The following is a 26,440-nucleotide window of genomic DNA, read 5'->3' as shown; positions in this document are numbered from 1 at the left end:
ATAAGATTAATTAAAAATTAAGTTCCTATTAATCAATTACTCAAACGATGAAGTTGAATTAGAGCAATTAGTAAAAAAAAAAAAAAGGATTGCTCGTTGTGATTAAACTGTAATAGTGAAAATAAGATCCAAAGTTATCCGGCTACAGGGAAGAATATATCACGTTATTTACTAATATTTCCGGCTCTGGCAGACTGCCCCTATAAGAGGGTCAACGCTCCGGATAGCCCATTGAGGGTGCCTCCTCGATGTCAGGATCATGGCCGATCTCGGCATATCGGAATCAATTCTTTTATAAGACTTTTAATTTTAGAATTCTATACGAAGTAGTGATTCAAAAATATATTTGACGATCTAGCCAAAATAGGCAATTTTGTGTATGAATGTGGTGCAAAATAGTCACACCTCAGTAGTCATATTGTAATATATCTTCTTTGCTTAATCAGGGGCACATCTCACAAAAAAAGTTTTGGTTTTGTCTTGAAATATACGTGTTCTTATTTCTTCATTCATCAATTCTATATTGATTAGTTCATCTTTTACTATTTTTTATTACAGATGTGTTATAAACGTGACAATTTGGACTTGGTTGATAATTTATACAACTTATGCAAAATTTAGAATAGTTGCAACATTCCAGTGTTTTACATACAAATAATCAGATATAATGAATTAAATAGATATTCAGAAAGACAGTAAAAATACATTGTTGAAAAGTAATTTAGTAATATAATCTTGGGTTTTTCTGGCCTAAAAAACGTTCCTGTACGTTATATTAAGTAGAGATAGAATTTTCATTTTTTTTTTTATTCAACTAATAGTAATAAGATTAATTAATAAATTAATTTAAATCCGTTACCGCATGCCATTAAATACATAAACACTTGAAGATTAATATAAATTATCTGATAGTATAGGGTCCTCCGCTATCAGAAGCTTGTGCCTGGAATGTTCGAGATTATTTTTATTTTCAGATTTCAGTTCCATAGAGCTTACTAACCAGGCCTTCTCAATCTCGCCCAGAGCTGGTTTGACTGTTTCTTTTTATTGTTTCATTTAATACAGTTTCTGGCCTTTTTTGTATTATAAATTATCTTGATTGTCAATTAATTCTTTCTTAACAACTGCAGTATCTTTAGTTTCACAATTGTAAAAAAAGTATAATTTTGGAAGTTTTTTTTTTCTAACCTCTTCATGATTTTTTCTTCGATTTGTGACTCTGGTATCCACTAACAGGCTTTAAGTTCACTCATTTGTCTATAAAATATTGACATAAAACTATACAGACGCAAGAATATCAAGCAAAGTCAAAATTTTCAGAAAAGATAGCCCCTGAGTTCCTACCCCCAGAGCGTGGTGGGGTATATAGTGCAATTGCCTTAACTATTTGTTCTTTTCACGAGAAGAGAAAAATAACGAAAATAAAAATGCGAGAACTGCAGATTGTGTTGCAGTCTATCTTTAATGCGTTTCCTGAGCTTTCACCTTGTTTGATGTGCCAAAAGCTATGGAGCCCCGTCAGAAGGAGGAATGCCACCCAAACTGTAATTCACTTGGTTTTGTTTACTCGATTCCTATCGTGTCGTGGATCAGACTATGACTATAAGACACACAGTAATATATGAATTAGAGGAGGAGATAGTGGTACGCGGTAGTCTGTATGAATTACTATTACGAACGGAAAGGTCACCAACAACATATTAACACTTTGAATTTACCCTTGAAAAAACTCATATTAAGAATGATATAAAGTTTATTAACTTTTTAGTATTAATACCTTAAAAAAATTAATTTTTTTATATATTTTTTTTCGATTCAGGTCTTGCAACGCTCTCCGATTTACCCCGATGTTACTTGTGTTGATTTAGGCATATATATAATGTGTATACGAATATATAAATATATAATGTAGCATATCATTTTAATGATTTTAGTAATGAGCTGATACTCATACACATCTGGCAAAAAAAAAAAATAATATACATTTTATTTTGTATTTGGCGTATTCTATAGATTGTAACGTTGCTGATAACCAGGAAAACCCTCCCCTATTCTACCATTGGTTCCCGAACGATTGATAAGAAGATTATAATCCTAAAAGGAAATGTAACAATTATGGAGACCGATGGAGGAAGAGTTGGCAGTGGAACAACTGCATTCTCCTAATTCTATTATTAGACCTCAACCAGCTACTGACACATTTCCTCTGCTTATCCTAGAGAGGGTGTTTACTGAGCTTCGTCTAATAGTCCACACAGTTGTAAACACACCTGATGGAAAGAAAAACATACCCACTCCGGGTTTACAAACTTGGCACCTACAAATTCAAATATGAAGTAGACGCTGATATATCTAGACCCGATTAAGGAGATAATGTTGTAGATAAGATCTGTATCTTTTAATGGGTCATTTTCAACTGCGTTGCTATGCTAGACGTCCTGAATGTTTAAAATATTGTTGAGTCAATCGTGTACTTTTATTTTCACTCACCAATACATGGTATATATAGTAAGGGAAAATATTCCGATCATGCAAAATTTCTAATTCGAGTTTTAGACGGAAAACACATTTTGAGTTCCCCTGAGACCAAATAACCAAGATTTACAAAAGGTGTGTGTCGTGAAATCAAATATTTAATGCGGGTATTTGTCGAGGATATGACAAAAACGTTTTCGATAAAATCGACCGACTGGAAGTACCACTTAATGGAATGGATTTTTCAAAAAAAGGGCTGACTTTAATTAAAAATATTTTTGTTAATGATTTACGCCTTCTCTGGTCTTTAAATATATATTTTTGAAAATCAATGAAATAGTAGAGTGAAAGTTGTGTGATCGCACATCGCACAAGGTTTTTAATATCTGTTGAGAGTTAGGATACTCTCCTTATCATTGGCGTTCCTAAAGATAGCTGCTCAAGCTCCGAAATTTGTAAATTTAAATTTCGCAACAAAATTGTTAGGGACGTACGTAAGGAGGCAAGTTAAAAGTTGTGATGCGCACACCGCACCCAATTTTTTCTCCAGTGTAATGATTTGGGGAAATGAGGGACTTTATCAACTATAATTTAGATATAACAGAGTGATCCGAGTTAGTTGTTAGCTTTGGAAAAACTGTAATTAACAGACAAAATAATAAATATTTTTATTAAGTGGAGAAGATAGTCGGGGGGGGGGGGGGAGGGGGTGCGGTAAGCAAAAAACAAAAATAAATACAAAATTATTTATTCGTGCTGACGTTTCGACCTGAGTTTCAGGTCTTCATAAGGAGCTCAAGTTTAGCCAGAATCTCTGCCGCAAGCTTCCTGATGAAGACCTGAAACTCAGGTCGAAACGTCAGCACGAATAAATATTTTTTTGTTTATTAGTGTTTTGTTTTTTTTTTGTTGGCAGGGCCCCCGACTATCTTCTCCACTTCTTAATCTACGTTAAACTATCTACACCTCATTTTAAATATTTTTGTTCACATTTCCGAGCGAACGCATTTAATGTAATTAAAAAAAACTGATTGGCCATTTTGAACTAATACCGTAAATCGCACCATATTATATATATACATATACCATAAACTAATATAATTTATAGCCTGTCTTTTCTAGTTGAACGAGTGTTTTTCGGTTCAGCGGGTAATTAATTTCATCAAATTTCGAAGTAGACGGATGAAATTGATATAGGACAGTTGCTAGGTACCAACTTGAAAAATTCCCTGAAAATTTCGTCACGATCGGATTAACTGACAGTAAGATCGATATAGACTATAGACTGATAAACAAACACGGAACCGAATTTGTTCCTTGACTTTTGAAACCTAAAATACATGTGAAAATTTTCGATCCAGAGGATATATATTTTTATTTTTTACATTTTCATTCATCTCTAAGAATGAAAAGCTTTCCTATCTTTGGTAGTGTTCAAAATTAACAAATTTTGAACACTCAATTGACTAAGAACTATTAATTGACTAGTAACCAAAAATGATTTCAGAAAAATTCATTTCATCATTAATTTCAAACGACTCCTGTTCCCGCTATCTCGCCCACTTGAGGGAACACTTCCAGATCGGGAATCGTACAATTGGATTTTATTTATTTATTTATTTTTTTGCCGATTGAAGCTACGGGTTACAATATTTATAAATGTTGGTGGGCCAATATTCTACTACGTTTACTTTGTTTATGTTGCTCGATATTGCATAACTAATGTCGAGTAATAAAGCTGATCATCAAAACAGCAATGATACATTGAGAAAAAAAAATTAATAGAATAGAGAAAATAACATTACTAGTTTGTTGATTTATTTTGGTAATAAAATTGTACTATATGAGATCTACTAACCTTGGCCAATCTAACTCTCTAGGCCTCCATCGTAACATTTATTTTCAAGTGATGCATTTGAAGTTTTAACAACAGAATCAATTCAGAAATTATTATATTATAACAATGAAAATGACAAAAAAAAAGTTTTAATAATAATAAGAAATATTTTAAAATAGATCAATGTGGTACACCAAAAACGACAAAAGTTGTGAAATTACTAACCCCCGAACTGAATGTTCTATTTTATTCGCGTTATATAGATTAAATACTAATTTAATCTGTTGTATTTTATTGACACATATTGCAGATGCAATTTTTTGTACTTTAACCTTACTAATTATCTATGTTATTAACAATATGACTTAATTATTATCTAGGATTAATTTAATTAGTTATGATTTATCAGTAGTAGTGGAATATTAATTTACTTGGTAAAATATGATCGATGATCACTCGAAAAAAGGTCAAATAAAGGAGGACCATATCAGCTGATGGACTTAGGTATCGTCTGTTGCGGTCACTAATTTATATAATTATTGTCAAAAACATAAATAACGTATCAAAAAATCAGAACTAACCGATTTTTGGCGTTTTGAAGCTGCTTCAATTCCTGGACTATTCTCTGTGCTATCGAAATAATTTACAGTTTAGTTTGTCCAGATGTAGTCCAAGATAGCGGATCTGTTAGACAGGGGGTAAGATCAACATTATTAAAGGATACTGTAGGGCTGTCGGTAGATTTACGAAGAGTAAAGGTGATTTGATGTGATTTATTTTAATCCTCCAATTACCACACCATTCTTCGAGGGTTGTGATATGCGATTGGAGAGTCTGGGATGCAATTAAAAGGTTATCATTAACTGCGAGTACATATGTGTCATCGTGTGGTGAGGATGGTATTAGGATTGGTTGGGGTGTCAGCTGTATACACAGTGTAGAGGATGGGACCGAGAATACTACCTTGAGAAACACCAGCGGACTGAGAATAGAGGGATGAATATGAAACATTGTGGTTTGCTTGGAATGATTATATAAATTAAGTCTTTGTTTTTTTTTAACTTCATTTGTCATTGGATATCAATTTTCATTTTCACGAATAAGTTTCGATTTCAACAGAAAACATTATAGAAGCCAATATTCGGTTTCGGCCAAAACCATAACCGAAGCAGAAATTCGTATTCGGCTGAATATTAAATTTTGGTTGTTTATTTATTTTAATTGCCTAGTTTGTAATAAAAAGCAAACATATAGTAATCTGTGGTGCCAGCCTAAATAACTAAAGTTAATTTGGAATGCATTCTAAAGTTATATTGAAATATCGCTGAAGGAGGGTTTTGAGGACTAGTACAGCTGTGTCTGTCAGTCATTAGAATTTTATTTTAAAGAAAAATTAAGTTTGTAACTTATAATCTTATTAAGTGTTTTTTCTTTAAATTGTTAAGAATAAACCTAAAATCTTCGGAAACCAAATTAAAATTAGATTTCGTTTTTTCCCCTAATCCACTCTGAGTCCCGTACAGGCACTGAAGTTTATAAATATGTTTATATAATTAGTCGAAAATCTATAAATCTATTTATCTATTATTTATATGTACTTATTATAAGTGATTTTTAAAAATGTTTAAATACAAAAAACATTTTTGTAGGAGGTAGAATCTTTGTACAGTACTATCAATCGATTCATATTCTAAAAGCTATGATTATTTTTAAACCCTAATACTTCACACCATTTAAAACCTTGTTAATTTTATAAAAGCAAGAAAAGGAAGAGACGAAACAGGCGACGGGGATCGCGAAGAAACTGTTGCAAAAAATAAAGAGAAATGAAAATAAATGTTCCCTTTAAAAATATATTTTCTAAAAATAAGCAGATATTGTGAGGTAGTCGAAAGATAAGAGGATTGGTGAAGTGCCTACGCTCGAGGCCAAGACAAATACGGGTAGCCCCTTACCTTCTCTACTTTTTACAAGCCTAAATTTTGATTTAAGTATATAAATACTTAGACTTTTATATGTTACTTAGACTAATATGTATACTTATCTGATTTGGTGGAGACCAATTAATTAATTTAATATTTTCGTAAATGTAAAATTTAAACATATAGTTTGCATCGAAATGGAATTTAATTCAACGAAAGCAAAATTGATTGGGTTATTTATTTTTCAGAAATTTTCATTTATTTTTTAGAAGTGAATGTAGCTGAGACATAATTATAAGATAATACTACACACACAAACAGTAATGCACAGCCAAAACAAATAAAAGAAATGTTTTTTTTTTTATTTTTATATTTATTTATTGAAATTTACAACTTTAAATAAAAAGTATATCGAGTAAATGTGATGTAAGTTTTATAACAGTGGCATGCAAGTTTTACGGAGAATCTACCCATTGGTAGAACTCCCGTACTATTTCTATTGTAGGTCTCGTGACCCTCATCTTTTTAGACCCCTAGAAGGATTATTAAGTATTTAGAGTAAGCAAGGTTAGAAACAAGTGCATTGGAAATTTATCACGGATGGATTGATATCTGATTCGGGCTAAATCAGCAATATATGGAACATTGTACAAAGTAAGAAGAATTGAGGATTTTTGATTGAAAGAATTGGGTACGAGAGGATTTCGAAGGTTTAAAGGAACACCAAAGCTCAATAGCATTGGGAAAGCCTGTAGAATAATCCCAGTGAGGAAACTAATACAAGTCTTTAGAATACGTCTAATTCAAATTAAAATCAAAACTTTCTTTTTTTTTTGTGAGTTGTGCCACAATATACATTTGGGCCCAGGAGCTGGAGAAAAAATAAATAAAACCTACTCAAGCTGCGTTTTTTGGTATATTTATAGTTTGTATCGCGTAGTTTTAACAACTTTTTCCAAAATCCAGTTTGAATCGGTTTCAAGGTTCCTGAATTATAGGTAGTTTTTTAGCTGGGGAAAATATTTATTTCTAAATTTGCCCGAAAATTTGAATTTATGGACTTTTCAAAGTTCTGAAACCAAGTCTGTCACCAATTTTGAACACAATTTTTTTTTTACTATACTACACTCTGTAGAAAAATAATCCTCTAGATGAAGGCTCTTTCTTTCAGAGGAAAAGTGGCTGGTCTGTCCCTCTCCAACAGAGGAGCAGAGAAATGGAAGCCTAGAGGATCTCAGGAGGATCAAAGAACTTCTTATTTTAGCCCCTGACCTGGCCATATAAGGGAAGAACGCCGAAGAAGAGAAAAGAAAGCTCTTTTTTCGTAGATAGTTCAACAGGCCTATCGGAACGTTCAATAAATTTATTATTTCACTTTATTTATACGATTTATTATTTCCGGATTACAAATAATGTTTTTATATTATATGCACAAGGTTCAGAAGCCGAGAAAATTTAAAAACAGGTTCGAAGTGTTGTAACTAGTGTTTACAATAAGGTTCCGCCGGTCCTCGCAATTCATTGGTCTCTCTAATTCCTGCGATCAATAAATTAAAATGAACTGGGAAGTATAATTGCTTCAAGATATATTGAGCAATATATCACTGATATCAGATAGAAAGAGATAAACGAAAAGAAACTTCGAAGAAGTAATTCATGATTTTTCATATCAAAAAGGGGTCTCTCGTATTTAAGTACCCGGCACCTCCACATGATCAAAGACGACTCCGGTTATAGGTAATACAAAATATAAAAACATATTACTTCAGGTATTCCTGGTAATAGAATTTTTAGATATTTTAAGCATCTCTCTCCCAGACACTGTGCTAATGTTTCTCCAAAAACCCAAGAAACAATTTGTTATGTTTAATATGGAGTATCATTTTCTTGTAAAGTTGAATATCTGGCGATTTTTTTTTTAAATCGCATTTTTGTAATAAAAAATTATAAGTTTTATTGAAATTATACAGATGAAATTAAAAATAAAAAAAACAGATTCGCAAAGTTTGACAACAGGTAATCACTATAATTCTGCAAATCATAAAAAACTAACTAGGTTGTCTATGTTTGTAATGAGGCATTTGTATTTTATTATATAAAGGGACTATTTAACTAGTTAAATGGCGGAACTGATTCAGGCCTTGAAGTTGCTCGGCGAAAACTTTTTTAATACGTTTAGTTGGCAACGTATGCACATGGAATACATTTTACGAAATAAAGCTTAAAATAAATAATAGAGAAAATAAGAAATAGCTAAATAGTTTGCCCTTGACGTGGGGCATTATGGAAAAATATTGACTTTCCAGGTTATTTCTAAGTCCCAAATGTATAGATAGATCCAATTTTAAACTTCTTACCTATATAAATATAAAAAAAGTTTTGATGCAAAAGTACTTCGTTAATATTGAAATTTCCATTTTAATCCTTGAAACAACTTTTTCCCCTCGTTATTTCATCCCGTTTTGTAAATTTTACCTTTAAGGTAAAGAGAAAAAAAATGTCTTTTGAGGTGTTCTTAGAAAAAGGACTAGTACAAGAAGAGGGTCACTGATTTTTAACTTTTTTTTATTAGACGTCAAAAATAATGGGATCGTTTCTCCGGTCCATATATAATAAGCCGGATTGGAAACCGGGTCCTTAGAGTTAGTACCATAGTGCCTTACCACTATTCCACCGCGCTCCCTATATATTTATTTTATGAACATATATTTCTATATTTGGAGAAAAAAAATACAAGTCGAATTCGTTGTTAGCATCCTAAAGTCCTTAAATACGAATGTTCAGAAATTATTGGGATTACTTTGTTTAGAAAATTTGTTTTCCTTATGATTTTTGGCGTTCATATAAACATTTATAACTCCTTAGAATTTTATCCGAATCCAGCGTTATTACGAACGTTGGAAAGCTTGTTTTAAGAGATTTTTCTGAAACGCGAAAAACGAATAAAAAAATATTTTATTCCACTTTGCTACGTCATTTGGTCCAAATTGTTTTAAAATCAAGATAATGTTTGTTCCAAAGCTGTCAGATGAAGTAGTTTTAGATTTCTATGAAAATTGGTAAGGTTTTAAAGATAGTAAAAGTTTTAAAGAACGCTACAAGCGAATCTGAAAAAAAAATTATTTTGGCCTCCTGTATTAAACTCATTGAAGAAAATATTTTTAGGAAGGAACAAGATTTATATTTGTTTTTCGCTGCTCAAAAAATACGAAGTTTAATAGAAATTGAAAAATAGATTTTTTTTTTTACCTTAAAATTTTCACCTTTCTCTCTGAGGCCTTCGATTTTTTCTTAAATACATAACTTGAAACAACTTCATCACCCGAACCTTATGATTGATTGAGGAGGAATCTATAAACTGCATAGAATAATCTACGTAAACAAATGATAATAATGAGATATAATATAAAAGTTTCAGGAGTTTTATTTATTTGAAACTGTCCTTCCTTCATTGATATCGGTTGGAAGAACAGAAATTCAGCTTTCCAAAAGTTGCAGTACTGTTGAATTTTGATAAGTTCTTGAGGAGTCATGGGTCATGTGAACACCGGAAACCAGAAGGAAAAAAATCCTCCAAAGAATCAAACTCAAAAATTTTTATTTTCTAATTCAATGAAAATTCGTATTCAAAATATTTAAAGAACGCAAAAAACGAATTTGAATTTTTTCTCAATTTCATTTGATATGATCATCAGTGTTTTTTTTTTCTTGTAAATAACAGATTGGTATATAATAACCTTCAAATCCATACAAAGCTAAGTCAAAAAACGTAAAAATAATAATTATTACTAAAATTATATACAATAATTTGTTTCTCGGATCCTATGACCTATTTAAACAAGTCAGGATCCCTGCACAATTATTTTTGAATATAGAATCACAAACAAAAAAATTTGGTTAAAATCGGTTACCTTCTCACAATTTTTAATGAGCTTATCCCTAATTGTCCTTATCCCTTGTACTGCCTCAGAATACCTCCAATGAATTTTTTTTCGATATAAACGAGATGAAATACTGAGAGAGGCAGTTGGTATAAGAATTAATATAGAAGTTTCCCCTAAGAGCCGGTCTATAGGAAAAACACTGAAACACGTGTAACATTTTTGGATGCAGAATAACAAAAAAATAAATAAAATAAAATGGTTAAAATCAGTGGCCCCTCATTATGCCCACTTTTTGAAAGTGAGAAGGCATAAAACGAGAAAATTTGTGTGGCAACGTTTTGATTCAGTCAGTTTAATTCTGGAAACAACAGGTGGATACTGAATGACTTCCATATATCAACCAGGATATATTTCCAACCACTCCAGGATTGTCCTTCCAGTAAATGCTAGGTAAGTAAGAATTGATAAAAGTCTAATGACAGAGTTCCTGCCAATCCTTCATGTTTGGTAAAAAAATTGTTTTCAGAAAAGGAAAGTAAGGATGGTGTTGCAAGATGCCAATTGCCTCATTACTCAATTGCTATCTTCCTTACAAACCTCCCATCTGAGTATGTTTTTTTGGTCAATGGAGTATTTTAAGGCTGATGATGACAATGAGGATGTCAGAGCTGGATGTGAGGAGTTTGTTATCTCGAAAACAAAGAACTAATATCATCACCAAACTCAACTTCTAGCAAAAATTTAGATTGAAGGGATTGACAATATGTGCCTATATTTCAAAGAATAATTCTAAAGTACTGAAATTTAAATTAAATTTATTTTATGCAAAAAGACATTTATTATGGAAATGTTTGGACAGATATGTTACTTTTGAATTACTTGAACAAATCATACTCTTGTTTTGGTACTGTGTGCTGATCTAAGGAGATGGCTAAATACTCTTTATTTGCTAGTGATATGTAAAACACAAAACCTTTCTTAATGCTTTCCCAAATCACATAACATGTTATGTATGATGTATCACATTCTACCCATGATATGTATGATGGTTATAAAAATATAAACGAGACGTGAAAGATAATTTTTTCATTATATGCCTTATAAATGAAACCAAATATAAAACTAGAAACCAATCCAAGTTTTAGTAAATTATGTTTTATGTACAATAATGATACTTTTTTGAAGAATTTTAATCTACAAAAATTTTAGGTACAGACAGCACTATAGGTACACACAGACACTACATATTATATAGGATACTTTATGAAAAAATTAGTAATTTAGCTTTTTATATGAATTTTAAGAACATATTTTAGTTCAGATGTCTCCGTTATTATGTCATCTCTTTCATTTTTTGGGGAAAAAGTTATTCCATCCACTGCAAATATCATTGTAAATGAGAAAACAATTCAAAATAATTTATTTTATATTTATATTTTATTTATAATTATTTTTAAATGATTTTGAGCAACTCTGGATGAAGTATGTAAATATGTCCATTAGTGCTAGTTCTTATAAATTTGGTAGGTATTATCCATTTAATTGAAAACCAAACCATATTTATAATTAAGTTTTAAAAATGTAGATCATTATATTGGTTTGATTTATTATTTTTATAATGTGGACTGCAAATTACATTTATCAGTTCAGCATAGAAAAAAATTACTCAACTGTTAAAAAGGTTTTTTCCCACTGTACACCACTTCCAACCATCTTTTAAATACTGTCTTCTTCAAGAAATAGAATAATAAAAAGTAATTCAATCCTAGGCTATCAAATTAGTGATTAACCAAAACTGAAAGCGAAACGAGTAATAAACTAAGGACTCAAAGCATGTTCAGCTTTATCCTATGTATTTTTTTTTGTCTAAGCTCTGGAGTAATCCCTAACTAAATCATATTTTCAGAAGTGTCACATCGATGAGATTTATAAAATGATTTTCATAATTTATCTGTTTTAATTAAATCGTAGTTATGACACAATATTTAATACAAGTGAAAATACTTTTTGATTTAGGTGAAAAATGGCTTTAAAAAAAAAGAAAAGGAAAATACATATTTTTCTGTAAGAGGAAGTAGTTAAGGGATTACTTACATCATATTGCTGAGATATTGTCACTATATATAAACATTCTGAAGCAAACTGAGGTCCCTGACTGGCCACCTGTAGTCCCCCTCCCACACGACATGATCGACCGACTCTCATCTATTTATATATCTTACCATACTGGCCAACTTTTTCCAGCGGCTATGGAACAGAATCTGTGCCATCTGGTTCTTATATCAACATAACTCTATACAAAAACTCTACCTAAACAAAGTTTGTCTCTTCTCTTTCTATTTAGGGAATTAAAGATTATTGAAAGCGGATTTGTATACATTTACAGAACCATTTATTTCAAATTCATTATTATTTTATTCTTGTTGAAATAATATCACATGTTAGCGACAAAAATAGATTTAAAAATGACAATTTATTTTTACTGCAAAAAAAAAATTTCTCATAACAATAAAAAATTAATTTAATTAAATAATTTTCAACACTACGTAATGGACTTTCCATGTTGGATAATGTTTCAACAGTGTTTGCTGAAAAGAATGAGTGAACGTTTCTGTTTATATATGTATTAAATTGTTTAATGCATGTGTATTTTTAACAATGGGGTAATGAATAAATTGATGTTCTTTACAAAATATTTAAGGTAATTCATAGATTCAATAGTTACTTGAGTGTGATAGAATGATATTACTGAAATTTCGTTTCTATATATCCAGTTTCAACATACACATAACCATTGTGATAAAAATCACAGAATAAGATAAGAATAAGAAGACAATTATTAGAGGACTAAATAATATAAAACTGTTTTCAACAATCCTGTAAAATATTATGTAATTTTTGTTTTCAAAAATGTTTATTAAAATATGAAAACTATGAAATATCAATTAAAGATATGAATAAATAAAAATGTCAATGTTACAAATATATTAATCTGAGAAAAATTAAATTTAATGATTTTTATTTTTTTAATCAAAAAACTCAGTTATCACAATTTACGGTTCAGAAATAGTAAGCATGCTGCTGTGCATAAATGATTGTTTGCAATATTATTCCTTAAAAAATCCCTATTTATCATATTATTTCTACAAAAATCCCTACTATTTATTATAAAATGCCATGTGATACCTTCACTTATGTATTAAATTATGGTTTAACTAAAGAGCTTCTAACAATATTTATTTCAGCAAAAATTAGAAAACATTTAATTAATCAAACTATTGTGATTATTGCTTTAATTGTAGTTTGGTCAGTAACAGAATTATATTAGATTAGTTTTTAATTATTATATTATTGAATTAATATTAATATATCCTGAAAATAAAATTGAATATATTAATTTTCAGTGATTAAATCTTTAAAATGAACTTCTAGCAGTGACAATCAGCTCATATTAAAATTATTTATTTCATTATATTTAGGCTGATTTTTTTATTATTTAAAGTTCTTTATATCATTTTTCTAATCCTAATAATGATATGAACTGAGCATATTTTGATTCTAATATTCATGAATATTTCAATCTTATTCATATCTCACACAAGTACAATTAATACCTTCTAATGGTCCAACAAAAAGGGACCTACTTCTTAGGAATTGGAGCAACACACTGGTAATGGATTTAGATATACTACTTCTCATATCTAGTTTACTCTGCAGAGTTATACTATGCAGTTGTCTCTGTTTATTATTCTGGATGCTATGCACTGATGAGAAAACCAGAAATGCTCTTGGATGTCAGCATTTGAAAAGACAAAATAGGTAGGTAAAAAATAAAGTCTTTTATTTTATTTTCTCAATAAGTTCTGAGTTAATAAGTAAGAGGTAAAAATTAATTTAAATAATAATAATGGCTTATTTTAATTACTTATTTCAAGAATGCTCTTTCAAAGATAGATACAATTCTGTAATAATTTGTTGGTCGGGTCTTATTTTTATAAATGATATATTTCATATATGTAGTCAATTCTTTGGTTTAATTTTCAACAGTTACTGGTTCACTCTAATATCAAAGCAATTTTAAAAATCATTTTCTGCTTATCACTCAGTGTTTATTACTTAATTTATTGCATGCATCAGAAATATAAAATAGCAATTTCTATCTTGCGTAAGTTTCTTTATTAAAAAGCTTATTGAAAAATTTAATTGAAAGACATTCCACATATAATCCTTAACTTTAGACTTTAAATAAATAATATATTATTTTTTTAATGGGATTTCTTTTTCTTTTTTCAAAATATTATTTAATCTAATGGATTCCCAAATTAGAGAAACCAACATGAAAGATATTAGTACTTACTGTTGGGGACACAGGGGCTCTCGCAGTCTACTTTTTAAAAGACGAGCTAGGCGAATCATGCGAGCTACTTCTAATAGGACTGCTTCTCGACTGTTTAATAACTCTTTGAGGTCATCACTCTTCACCATTTCTGCAGCTTCAATGAGATCTTTTAGTTCTGCACAATGCTGAAACAAAGATATTTATTATTGTAAACCTAGAAAAAGAAAATTAAAAAAAAAGACTATTGATGGTATAATTCATTTGATAACTAATTAATAATTCAATAGAAGCTAAAATTTTGTTCATACTTTCGTAAAAAAAAATAAAAATTTTCAAAATTTTATTGAAACCTTTCTAAACACATAATTTAGAAAGAATGAGGTGTAGATAGTTGACCGTAGATTAATGGTTGAAGAAGTTTGTCGGGGGGTGCGGTCAGCAAAGAACAACATAAATAAACAAAACCATATTTATTTATTTTATGCCGACGTTTCGACCTGAGTTTCAGGTCTTCATCAGGGCTATAGAACAAAAGAGATAACAACAACATTTAGAGTAACATACAATTGAAAAGGTATTCCTTACTATTAAAATTGAAATAAAATTGAAAAGGTATTCCTATTGTATACTATTGTATACAAACAAATTTAGAATTATATAAAATATTGAATTAAATCATAAATGATAAAAAATGATAACTGATAATTGAATAGTACAAAATTTTAATTGATTGATATTTGTGGAATTGTATGGTAGTAAATTGAAAACAGTGACAGATGAAATATGATATCATGTTGGTAAGAAGATATGTATAATATAAGATATGCAAGTATCTTATAAATTATTACGGCATAAAATAAATAAATATGGTTTTGTTTATTTATGTTGTTCTTTGCTGACCGCACCCCCGACAAACTTCTTCAAGAATTTAGAAAGAATATTTTTCTAATGGTTCGCTAAAAACAGAGGATAAACAATGTTTGTTTGTCTGCATAGGTATACACGTTTATTATTTTAGAAGAGTTTATCCTACTATCAAGGTGCCTCATAAACCAATTTTTTCAATACAAATAATTTAGTACAGAACATGCGAAAAATATACACAATGATATATTTTTTCTACTTACGTTGGGACTTAAAGATTTCGACATGGATATCAAAATGCAGTTTTAGGGTGTTGTCATGTTTAGGTTTCTAGTTTTCTATGAATTTGTAAATTTGCTTAGTAGTTAACCTGAAGGGATGTTTTCCAACTAGCTTACAAACTACTGAATGGGTAAACTCTTACTTCAACATAATTATTGTAAAGTATGTAGCTTTACAAAATTTTCTAATACTTCTAACATCTAATAAATTACACAGTTATACTAGTAAAATTAATTTGATTAAATGTGATGATTTATTGATCAAATAGTTTAAAATATATAAAATAAGGCAGCAATATCTATATGTTAAAAACACTTCAATTTGAAGTGGAAAATATTAATTTTAAATATGAATAAAATGATAGATATTTCAATATAAATAGGTATTCGTCCTAATAAATTCTCTAGAATTAAAAAAAGAAAAATCAAATAAATTACCTTGTCTATATCTCTGTGAAAAACAGCTGTAACCCTCAATCTTGTCATATGGGCTTGACTGGCAGCTGTGAGGCTAAGCCAAGAATCGGTTAGTCTTTCAGACAACTGCCTGTTCTCAGACTCTCCTAGTTTGCATGCTTGTCGCAGGAGCAATGCTCCTCGTAGCAACTGGGAGCCAAACTCATACGTACACTGTTGAAAAAAGAATAGCTTATATAAGATAAAAGCATCAGATACACAGTAAAATATACAATAAGATAAATATTATAATTATGTGATTGCATGATTTTAGTAGCTATACTATGTAAAAATGTACATAAACATTACATGTAGACTGAATAATTTTTTTCACCAGCCTTAATTTCTCTTTTATATTAACAAAGTTCTTTTCTATTTTCAAAGTTCTTGCTTAATCCTATATGTGTATTGTTCAGCCTATTTATGCCACTTTGGCATCATAAATAATTTTACTCAGATAAACATTTTGCTCATTAGTCTGGTTGCCTAACCTTTATCGATTTGATCCAAGATTAAGATATCATCAGTCAAAATTTTAATTACTTACAATGTTCCAAAAAATATTACATATAAGGTTGGAATTTTATTTGAAAGGTGCAGATCATCTTATACTTTTTGTTTTATTCAATAAAATAGAGTAATGCACTCTATCTCTTCCACAATTTTTCATATTTGTTTCTTTGTAATATTAAGGCCTCAGTAATTTTATCAAATGAATGAGTGGTAGGTTAGAAAGCTCTCATTAAACCCCAATAGATTGGCACATACAGCTCAAACTTGAAATAATAGCTATTCAGATCATTTTTCTCATGCACTCTTCATTTACATACAGATCAATACTGATTATATATGATTGATGATGAGTGAGATGCAGCCAGTGAAAAATGTTAGTAGGATATATATACAAAGAAAATGCGTATAAGAAACATTTGTTATAGTTGTGTTCCTTGTTAAGTGAATTCTTGAATTTTTATATTTTTCTGACCATACAAAATTCCCAACACATTTCTGACTGGTATACACTCTGCTTTAGTAGTACAAAAATATCTTAATGAAGTTCCTTAGAAATAGGTACAAAAAAACAAATTTAACAAAGTTAAAACTAATAAAAATATAAAACCTTTGCAGTTTCTTCAAAATTTTGTTGCTCTTCTTTCTGTCGTTGAATTTCATACACACTGCAGCCAACTTCAGCATGTGACATGAGCATAACTTCAAAAAGTTCATCTAACCACATGATGGCCTTGAGAAAAAATTAATTTATGTTATTTACGTATCTATTAAAACAATCATAAACAATCTAAACGGTTTAAATATCATACCTGAGCAGCGTCATTTTCATAAGTAAATACATGTGAGGCTTGCTGTAAAGTTATTCTTTGTAGTTCAACATTATCTCTGAAAAGTTCAGAGCGGGCTCGAGACATTTCGAGGATCTCAGATATATTTGTGATATCTGGACCATAGTCTATAGTCACCTCTCTCCCTAGATAATAACAATACAAATTGGTTTTGGCATACTATACTGATCAGGATTTTTTAACCTTAATATAATGTAATGGCATTAGAAAGTAACAGAAAGTTACAAGGTTTATTTTATAAATAATATTTATCATTTTTAATTGGTTACATATAAGGAGAAATTGGTCAGTACCTACTGATCTCATCTCCGACTAACTTCTACTTATATTATATTTACAGTAAATTACATTCACAACATTATTTGTTAAATTTCAATGACCCATCTTAAATAAAAATCTATAGACTTTGAAATTTAGTTGGATGATTATAAATATTGCAAATACTATTTTCTTATTTATTGATTTAATTCCATAATTTCTATTCAATAAATCTTTATCAAATCACCAAATTCATGATCTTTTTATTAATAATTACCTTTCATTCAAATTAATGATTTATATACCATCTCTGTAACTTAAACTATCTCCCTAATTTATAAATTAAAAATGTTAGAAAGTGATATATTATTTGTACATAAAGAGATATACCTAAGGAATCTTTAACTGGCATAGAAAGCAAATCTGAGAGCTTTTCTCCTTCCCTCATCACCCATTCTTCAAGTTCATCTAAAATAAATATGTCAAAAAAATAAAAGTCCCATCCTCCTTAACGAAAATGTTGTTGATAAAATGAATAGCTTAATAAATAGTTATAATAATTAGGTCTGTTATAAAGTTTTTTTTTTCTATTTGTGAAAATATTTTAAATAAAAATTAATTTAATTTAATTACCAATCGTATTTTGACTATCTTGAAGTTGAAGTAGAGTTGATTGAGCTTTATCTAAGACTCCAACATCAGGAATCATGACCAATTTTTCATAAATTTCACTAGTGGTCTGGAAGTACTGTAAAAATCAAACCTTTTAAAATCTAATTTTAACAGTAATTTTTTTTAAAATAAAAAATGGTATTTATTCAGTCATTTAAAAAAATTATAAAAGTTAAAAGCAAAACTTACTTCTGCTACCAAACGAAAAAAACGTGCTGAAGAAATGAGAATGTTTCTTCTTCTTTCTAATCTAGAAGCAAAACCTCGAATAACAAAGTCCATGAAATCTCTTTGTGCTCGTAAATCACTAGGTATTTCTAAGCCACTGCAATCTAACTTGTGCAGAAGTTCTGCATATTGTCCATATGTTTCCTATAAAAGTTTAAGCATTAGAAAAAGTAAATGTATTAAATTTTATTTAAACTTAAAAAAGCATTGGAATTAGTGGTGACACATACAATTCAACAAAATTATTATTATTTCCTCTACAGCCTGTACCATGTCTGAAAATGATGTATGAGTTTTGACAATTCTTTTCTGTTTTGGGTAGCTGTTATCTAATTACCATTGGACACCTCATTTCTACTATGTCAGCTTAGGATATCCTATTCTCTTCATGTACCTACTTTATATATATTTTTTATTTATCTATTGATAAATATTACATAATCTACCACAAACTTGGTAGATGATGAGTAATAGTGATAAATAAGCACACTCTATATTATCCCAGGCATCTCTTTATCTTTCATACGCACTAAGTGACCTGCCTATTCCAGTCTTTCAAGTTTAATGACTCTGATAATGTTAGCTTCATTAACAAATTCACAGAGCTCCCTATTCTTTCTGCTTTTCCAGAAATATCCTTTTACAGGACTGACAATTTTACACAGAAGTTTTCTCACTAAGATAATAAAGTTCTTTTCATTATTGCACACTAATAAGTTAGTGATGATTAATTATTGTAACAGTCATGCTTCTTTCCTTATGAGTTTTTTGATTTATATATTAAAAACATTTTAAAGTGTTTTAACACTTGATTCTACTGATTTAATACAACCCTCCACGATATTAAAAATAAGAAGACTAATTTTCACTAAACATACTCCTACAACATCAATCTTGATAGCTTCATATTCGGCCACATTGCAGATTTTTTTTATTATTCTTCACAGATTTGGGGAAAAATTTACAACACTGAAACTTAAACATAAAAAATATTCTGAATATATCACAACATAAATACCCTGCAAGAAAGTTCTAATTGCTCATGTTCTCTCCGTAGTTGCTCTGCCGATGTAATGTCAAATCCTACATGACAATGGGTTGCTAAAAGTTCTTCACCTTTTGTTAGTAACCACTCTGTAACGGACTTCACTCCAGTTTCAAGTTTTTCAACCTCCTAAAAAATAAAATATATTTTAGAAAATTCATTTTTAAAAAAATATTTAGTAATTATATATAATAGAATAAGAATCAAAATAGGAACAAAAAAACATCCATTATGGGATCAAGCTCCAGTGGAAAAAAATAAAAAAAATAATTAATCAGTATTAATATGATCCTCCGTTACAGAATGTAATAAAATGCATATTACAATTCATTATAATACTCTACATGACAAACATATAAATTTGACATTAAATATTGTAGTCCACATGTATTATAATAATTTATTAAAATTGTTAAATAGAGATGAATATGGTGTTGGACTCTGATAGCTACTTTTCTAATATTTCTGAATAAAAAATTATATGAGACTGTCTTAAGTTAATAACCTGAATAATAAATTGAAGTTGAAACAGTCTACCTAATATTAAATAAAAAAACATATTTAAAAAAAGTAACCTTTGCATCAGCTATTGATTTATTTAAGGCACCCCAGGCTGTTTGAAGCGCTGTCAGTTTTCCCCTTGTAGCAGATACTTCCCTCTCTAGCCTTTGTCGAGTATCAAGCACATCCTGCCCTATAGTTTCCGTCATTCTTCCCATGCCAAGATCATCAAGCAATGCTCTACCTAATTTTAATCAAAATATATCATTATTGTAAATATAGATAGATATTATATTGACAAATTAAAAAATGTTGAATAAGTAAACATAATAAGGAATTATATATCACGGTAATAAAAACTCCAAATTAGCATTAATAGGAAATATTATTTTTAAAGTTGAACAAAAAATAAATATCATCCATAACCAACAATATTACATTTTACTACAGGTTTCTGATAAAATGAATCACTGTAATAATACAAGATGACTGACAGTTTTCTATTTTTTTATTTAGTACGTCAGTCCACTTTTTGATATACGTACATAGCTGTTGGATATACACAATTTCTAAAAACTTTTGTTTTACTTTAAAATAATCATTTCATCACAAAGAAATGAGACGTTCTGTCATAAAAATGGACAAACAAAAAATTGTTTATTACAATTAGATGAGGAAGACAAGGAGAGAGAAAGATAGGATGATAATAAACATCCCCACACCTTTCTAGATGCTGTGTTCATTCCTTGACAATGTGGAAAATTTCATAGCAAAGGTAACTTACGCATACTTATTGTAGGCAGGTGTTCTACCACTAAACTATCGATGCCCTATGCATACTTAAAAATGATGATCCCTATTTTTTGAATTGATAGGTTACTATATTAAGACTTAAATGTAAGAGTTGATATTTTATAATTATATAATAAGTATAAATATTATATAAAAGCTGTATTTCATCAAGGTCTTGTCCATTGTGATCTAGTCTTCTTCAGTAAATTCGAGGGCAGTGGCATAATTTTTTTAGATTTCCCACATTTTCTAGCACTCCAGTATTTTTCACAACCTCACTACAGCATAGGCAAAAACAAGATAATTTTTTTAGCCTGTATATTTGTAGTATGCAATGAATTTTTTTATAACAAGGCTCAACCCGTTTTCAGATCCAAGGTTCAAATACTAAGCACTATCCCATGAAGTTATTTTGAAACAACTTGAGCTTAAAATGATGTTGTCCCATCATGGTCCTTTTCAGCTTTCTTTTTTGTTTAATTTGTGTATAAAGGAAATAGCTCTTGCTTGGATTGACAGTGAATTTCAATTTAAGTGTTTATAAGAGCCATCTCCATTTTTTCAGCTTGTTTAAAGTACTTATCATTTCTGAAAACTTGAACTAAAAAATGCCCCTTTCTGTTAGAATGGCCCACACAAAGTAAGAATGTATTAAAGTTTAACATACATTAATATCACATAGTATAAATTAAACTCATTAATTTTATATCATATAAAATGTTACATTCGGAAAAATCAGGGAATGTCCTTCATTATTCTCATTACCATTGAAAAATCTTTCAAGTGGATTGATTTGTAAGAACACTTTCTCTAGTTCCACTGGTGATTTGTTATTACAATAATCATTATATATAATCATATTATATATTATAATCATCTTTATGAGAAAATTCAAACAATTTTTTTGATAATGTCACTGATGTTTAGAGCAATATATTACTATATTTTTTGAAGGCTGGATCACTAGAATCAACAGATGTTGAATTTTCTTTCTTGACATTTTTGTTGACAGTTTCGATCAAAGTTCTATAAATTTATTTTTGGGAAGCCCAAATTTATAAAACTGTTAAGAACAGTCGTGAAGAAAGCAAGTGGATTCCTATAAATCAATATATTTGATAATTCTGCAAGGTCATATGCACATCATTCACTTTAGATGAATATGATGTATCACATCTCACTTTCTGTGTTGTGCTTTGAAATGTTCTATCATCTTATCCAAGGTTTGACAGGCTGCAGCAGTATTTTTTTGCAGAAAGATGATCTGAATACTTAAGATGAATGATACTTGATTCACAAGAGAAGTAGTACTGTCCACAAAAATTATTTTTCTGTTTTGGCTAATCATGATTTATTAATTTGTTCAAGTTATCTGATACCATCCAACCTTCTCAGATTTACAGTCAAACATTTGCAAGATTTAACTTGAATAATGAGAATTTAGTGATTTCCTTACTGCGAAAGGTGTTTATTCTCCTAACATAATTAAGTATAGGAGCATAGTTAAATGCTCTTTTAAAATATCTCTTCTCTCTCTCTGGCACTTCTTGCATTTTAAACTCATTGTTTTCTTAAAATGAACTTTTAAACAAAACAGGAAAATCTTTAGTCAGTTTTAAGCCAGTCAGTTTTAACCTCAGTGCCATCAAACCACCTTTTTGACAGTTTTCCAAAAAAAAAAAGTTATGATGCAGTTTAAACCTCTCCAATCTTCCCACAAAAGGAAGACTTCTAGAGGCATACCCAAAATTAAAACTAGGGAAGTAGTAACTAACTGCCATATTTCTTTATTAGTTATTAGAATTAGTATTCACTTGACAAAATATATTTTTTATTAAATTAATTATTTTTTCACTTTAAGGGGGAGAGGCGGGTGGCAGCTGCCCTCCCCCCCGCTGGGTACGCCCATGTACAGAACCATTAAGTTCATTTTCTTCTATAACTTTCGCCACTTCCAAAGCCTCTTCTCTAATCATAACTACCGAATTTGAAATATTCTGTAATTTAAAACGGGAAATTCCGATGGTATGTGCTTCATGAAACCACCTATATATGTATAATGTCTGTATTATAGAAATTTGAAATTCGTCAATTTTTGGAAACGGTTTTGAAGCCTCATCTTTTCTGTACAAAATTGTTCAAGCAATTCATCCTCATTCTTTAGCACATTGCTTGTGTTAATGCAATTTTAAATTGTTCTTTAAAAGAGCGGACACTACGATTATCCGTGTTTAAACATAAATGAGTTCGACATTATCTTTTAATCTTTAGAGTTTGTGAGATGACTAATTAAACCTTTATAGGCTGAGGTTGTAAAACTAATTAAAAATCTTAGCAACAATGACTGTTTATGACAAAGATTGTTAATAAAAGAGGAAAGCAAACAAAAGACCATCTAACAGATCTCCGCTAAACCTACCTACATTCTAGAAAACCATAACCAAATTGGATTCTTGGAAATGGATGAAAACCTCGACTGCGATCCACAACCTAAATTCAGATAATCAGAAATACAAAATAAACATACAATCGCGATGTTTTATTTAAGATACCGCCGTAAAAAAAAGGGCTATAAATCAATGACTGTTATAGAAGGGAAAATCTAATGATAATTTAATTGAAATATCAATGATTGCCTTTCCACGAGCGTTATAGAGAATCTCAACTGGAAAGAAGAATAAAAGCAATAGAGATTAGTCCAACACAAGTTTTAATATTTTCGTCATATAGAAAAATGTCTGCCAGGAAAAGTTTCACAAATGTTTAGATTTTCATTCTCATGTAAGTTGAAATAATATAAATTTAATATTAAACTCATCGATGGAGCTGTTACCTACCTTGTTGAACTAGAGCTGCAGCCGCTTGGGCCGTGTTGTTGTACGTTACCCTAGTCTGGGTCATCGTTCGGGCAGCATTGTTCGTTCCCTCCTTCGCTCCTGTAAGGAGGCGAGTTACTCGATCCAACTCGGTCTGAACTTCACTGCTTTCATGAAAAAAGAGATCAGCTTTCTGGAAGTTAAATAGAGTGTTTTAAAATGAAATACATACAAAGGGAGTAAAAGATAAATGTTATTCTAAGATTTATAAAATCTTTTTTTGTACAAACAAAGAGATAACTAACTCTCAGGTTCACAGCATCCTTAGGAGGCAGTATGGTCAGCTATTCCAACCAGGAAAGTCACTGTTACAATTTATTGGGTAATAGTAGATTCAAATTAATATTCTAAAAAAATTGTCAGTAGTTTCCAACTTATCAGGGGAACTTTTGGAGAATTTATCTCTCTTAATAATAAATTTCTCCGTTAGTCAGAAACGACCAGGTCAGAATAAATCCCCCTCCCCCACAAAACAAAAAAAAAAAGTTTATATATTATTTTGAGTATAATAATCTCATTGTGTAATCTTTTAACAACATTTTCAGAGCATGATGTTGGTTTTTAAATTTCCCACTTTTGATATTTTCAAATTATGGAAGGGAGGGTGGGCTCCTTTTCCGCTACATCTTTCCCCATGACCATGTTCCTCATTCTTGAACTCGTTACCTTGGTTTAGCTTCTCTAACTACAAATTTTAAGAAACAGAGCTTCCAATGACAGAATTCTCAATTAAAAGTTGTCTGCTCATAGAACTTTGTCATACTACTAATTCCTTAATTTGACCGATGGTACAGGCATTAGTTTGGAAATTGAACAGATTTTTTGTGAGTGCTTTCTTAGATAAAACACTATTTTGTCAATTAGAACCTAGTTAAATCAAGGCGGCGAACTTATCCTCTCACCTCAATGAATAGGTTTTTGAGAAATAAGGGGATCAAAGTGGTCTCTCTCAAATCAGGGTTCGCATCCTGACAAAGATGACTAATTTTCACTAATTAAATCAAGATTAAAATAATTAGAATAAACAGAAAGTACTTTTTTTCTTTTTCGTAAAGCTAAGCAAATTGAAAAAATGAGAAAAGCAATATTTTCATATAACCTAAATTATGAATAGTTCGTGATCTAATTAGAAAACTTACCACACGGTCTCGAAGCCACTGGTCCCTATCGTGTGAAAGAGTTCCACCAAAATCCTCAGGCAATTGTGACAAGTCTATATATTTTTGCAGTCTTGAAGGGGGTATAAAAATAGGCTAAAATTAGAAAAGAATACTTCGTTATTCCAAATCAATTTTTTAATAATTTACTATTGAATATCCTAGTTAGTCTTGTAACTAGGAACTAGTCCTATAAATATGCATCGTCTTCGACTACATATAGATGTGTAAGAGTAATGTAGATTCAAATTAAGTGTTTTCAGTTAAACTATTTATTTTTTTACCATTAAATCACTTGTTAATAGTTATTAGTGGAACTATACTCATCCACACTAATAGCTGTCATATAAACTCGTAATAATAATTACAATGATAAAAGCTTAGCGATCCCGAAGGTTCGATGCCGATACCATCAATCTACCATCAACATACATCTGTGCAGTGATGTTCGTCCAAACCCAAATCTACAAGATCCTGACGCTATCTTCCACCTACGTTTCGTTCTATTCCCCAGACGTTTATCCGTCGGTTCAGTCTTAATTTACTTTTTAGGGATCCCTTCGTTTAAAGTCCCACACCCTTACACGCCCATCTCATTCGCCTTAATTTTAAAGCCTGAATTATACTTCCTCAATTTGGCCTTGTAAAGCCTTGTGAATTATCTCATTAACTTATTATTTTTAGCCGAATATTTTACCCTATACTTAATTTTCAAAATCCATAGGGCGTTTTTGCCCTCTTTATGTAAGAGGCCACGTTTCGCACCTGTAAAGAACAGTATGGAGTATAATAGTTCTGTTATTTTTAACTTTTAATTTTCAGGAAAGAGGGCGTGAGATAAGTAATTTCGAAATAAAAAATAACAAGAATTTTCGGCCATTAAATTCACCTTTAACTTAAACCTCTCAACTTTCTCAAATCCTTCCTATGCTACCGAAATTATTGACGTTTCTGCTGTCCACTTTTTTTTTTTATTTTATCCATATTTATTTTGAGAGTATGCACTCTTACTTACAAAATAAGAAAATATTTTCTAACTAATTACAACCTAAGAAAGATTATCACAATACCCTATACAGTAAAAAAAAGAACAAGGTTTATATCTTATTAATTTTTTCAAGAGATGCAAAAACTAGACATCTACTGTCAGAAAGATCATGCCCTTTAATTTATTAGCTACATGAGAATTGGGTCTTTATTGAAAATCATCGTCCGAAAAAAAAGTTATAAAATACTGTTATATGAATAATTAAAAAAATTCGCAAACAGAAACCAAGAGTCGAATTTTAAATCAGCAACCGCGATAACCTCATGATCGGCCACATTATCGAAAAAATCAGAAACTGAAAAAAAAACATATGTTGTGATGATGACATATCGTCTAGCTTTTCCGTGTTTTTAATTTTTATTTTTTTCTTATCAACAAAACATGTTCAATGCTCAAATACATCCTTAGAATTTTTCTGAAACTAAAAATTTGAACCAATGGTCA

At 30.1% G+C, this 26,440-nt stretch overlaps 1 protein-coding gene and 1 long non-coding RNA gene across 6 annotated transcripts in view; one reads left to right on the top strand and one right to left on the bottom strand.

Annotated features, from left to right (window-relative positions):
* The window catches only part of LOC106678806 (uncharacterized), a 286,482-nt gene that overhangs the window by 213,668 nt on the left and 46,374 nt on the right, over positions 1 to 26,440 (bottom strand). For 4 of the 5 annotated variants that reach the window (XM_067049279.1, XM_067049281.1, XM_067049285.1 and 1 more), the window contains 11 exons: positions 24,931 to 25,044; positions 23,753 to 23,924; positions 20,198 to 20,367; positions 19,596 to 19,751; positions 18,539 to 18,721; positions 18,311 to 18,425; positions 18,068 to 18,145; positions 17,381 to 17,544; positions 17,179 to 17,301; positions 16,041 to 16,232; positions 14,476 to 14,642 (listed from right to left, as the gene is read on the bottom strand). In XM_067049279.1, the coding sequence (XP_066905380.1) occupies positions 14,476 to 14,642; positions 16,041 to 16,232; positions 17,179 to 17,301; positions 17,381 to 17,544; positions 18,068 to 18,145; positions 18,311 to 18,425; positions 18,539 to 18,721; positions 19,596 to 19,751; positions 20,198 to 20,367; positions 23,753 to 23,924; positions 24,931 to 25,044 (1,634 nt within the window). Of the gene's footprint in view, positions 1 to 12,212; positions 12,292 to 14,475; positions 14,643 to 16,040; positions 16,233 to 17,178; positions 17,302 to 17,380; positions 17,545 to 18,067; positions 18,146 to 18,310; positions 18,426 to 18,538; positions 18,722 to 19,595; positions 19,752 to 20,197; positions 20,368 to 23,752; positions 23,925 to 24,930; positions 25,045 to 26,440 lie in introns of those variants that run through there. The other variant, XM_014417567.2, reaches the window with a different exon arrangement.
* LOC136796231 (uncharacterized) lies at positions 4,779 to 7,613 on the top strand. The gene is made up of 2 exons (XR_010843921.1): positions 4,779 to 4,816; positions 7,406 to 7,613. It is a non-coding gene; the product is annotated as an uncharacterized lncRNA (long non-coding RNA).

The sequence above is a fragment of the Halyomorpha halys genome, unplaced genomic scaffold, assembly GCF_000696795.3.
Source record: "Halyomorpha halys isolate HHAL.00 unplaced genomic scaffold, Hhal_1.1 Scaffold161.1, whole genome shotgun sequence".
Taxonomy (NCBI): domain Eukaryota; kingdom Metazoa; phylum Arthropoda; class Insecta; order Hemiptera; family Pentatomidae; genus Halyomorpha; species Halyomorpha halys.
The sequence above is the reverse complement of the archived record's forward strand: the minus strand, read 5'-3'. Positions and strand labels throughout refer to the sequence as shown.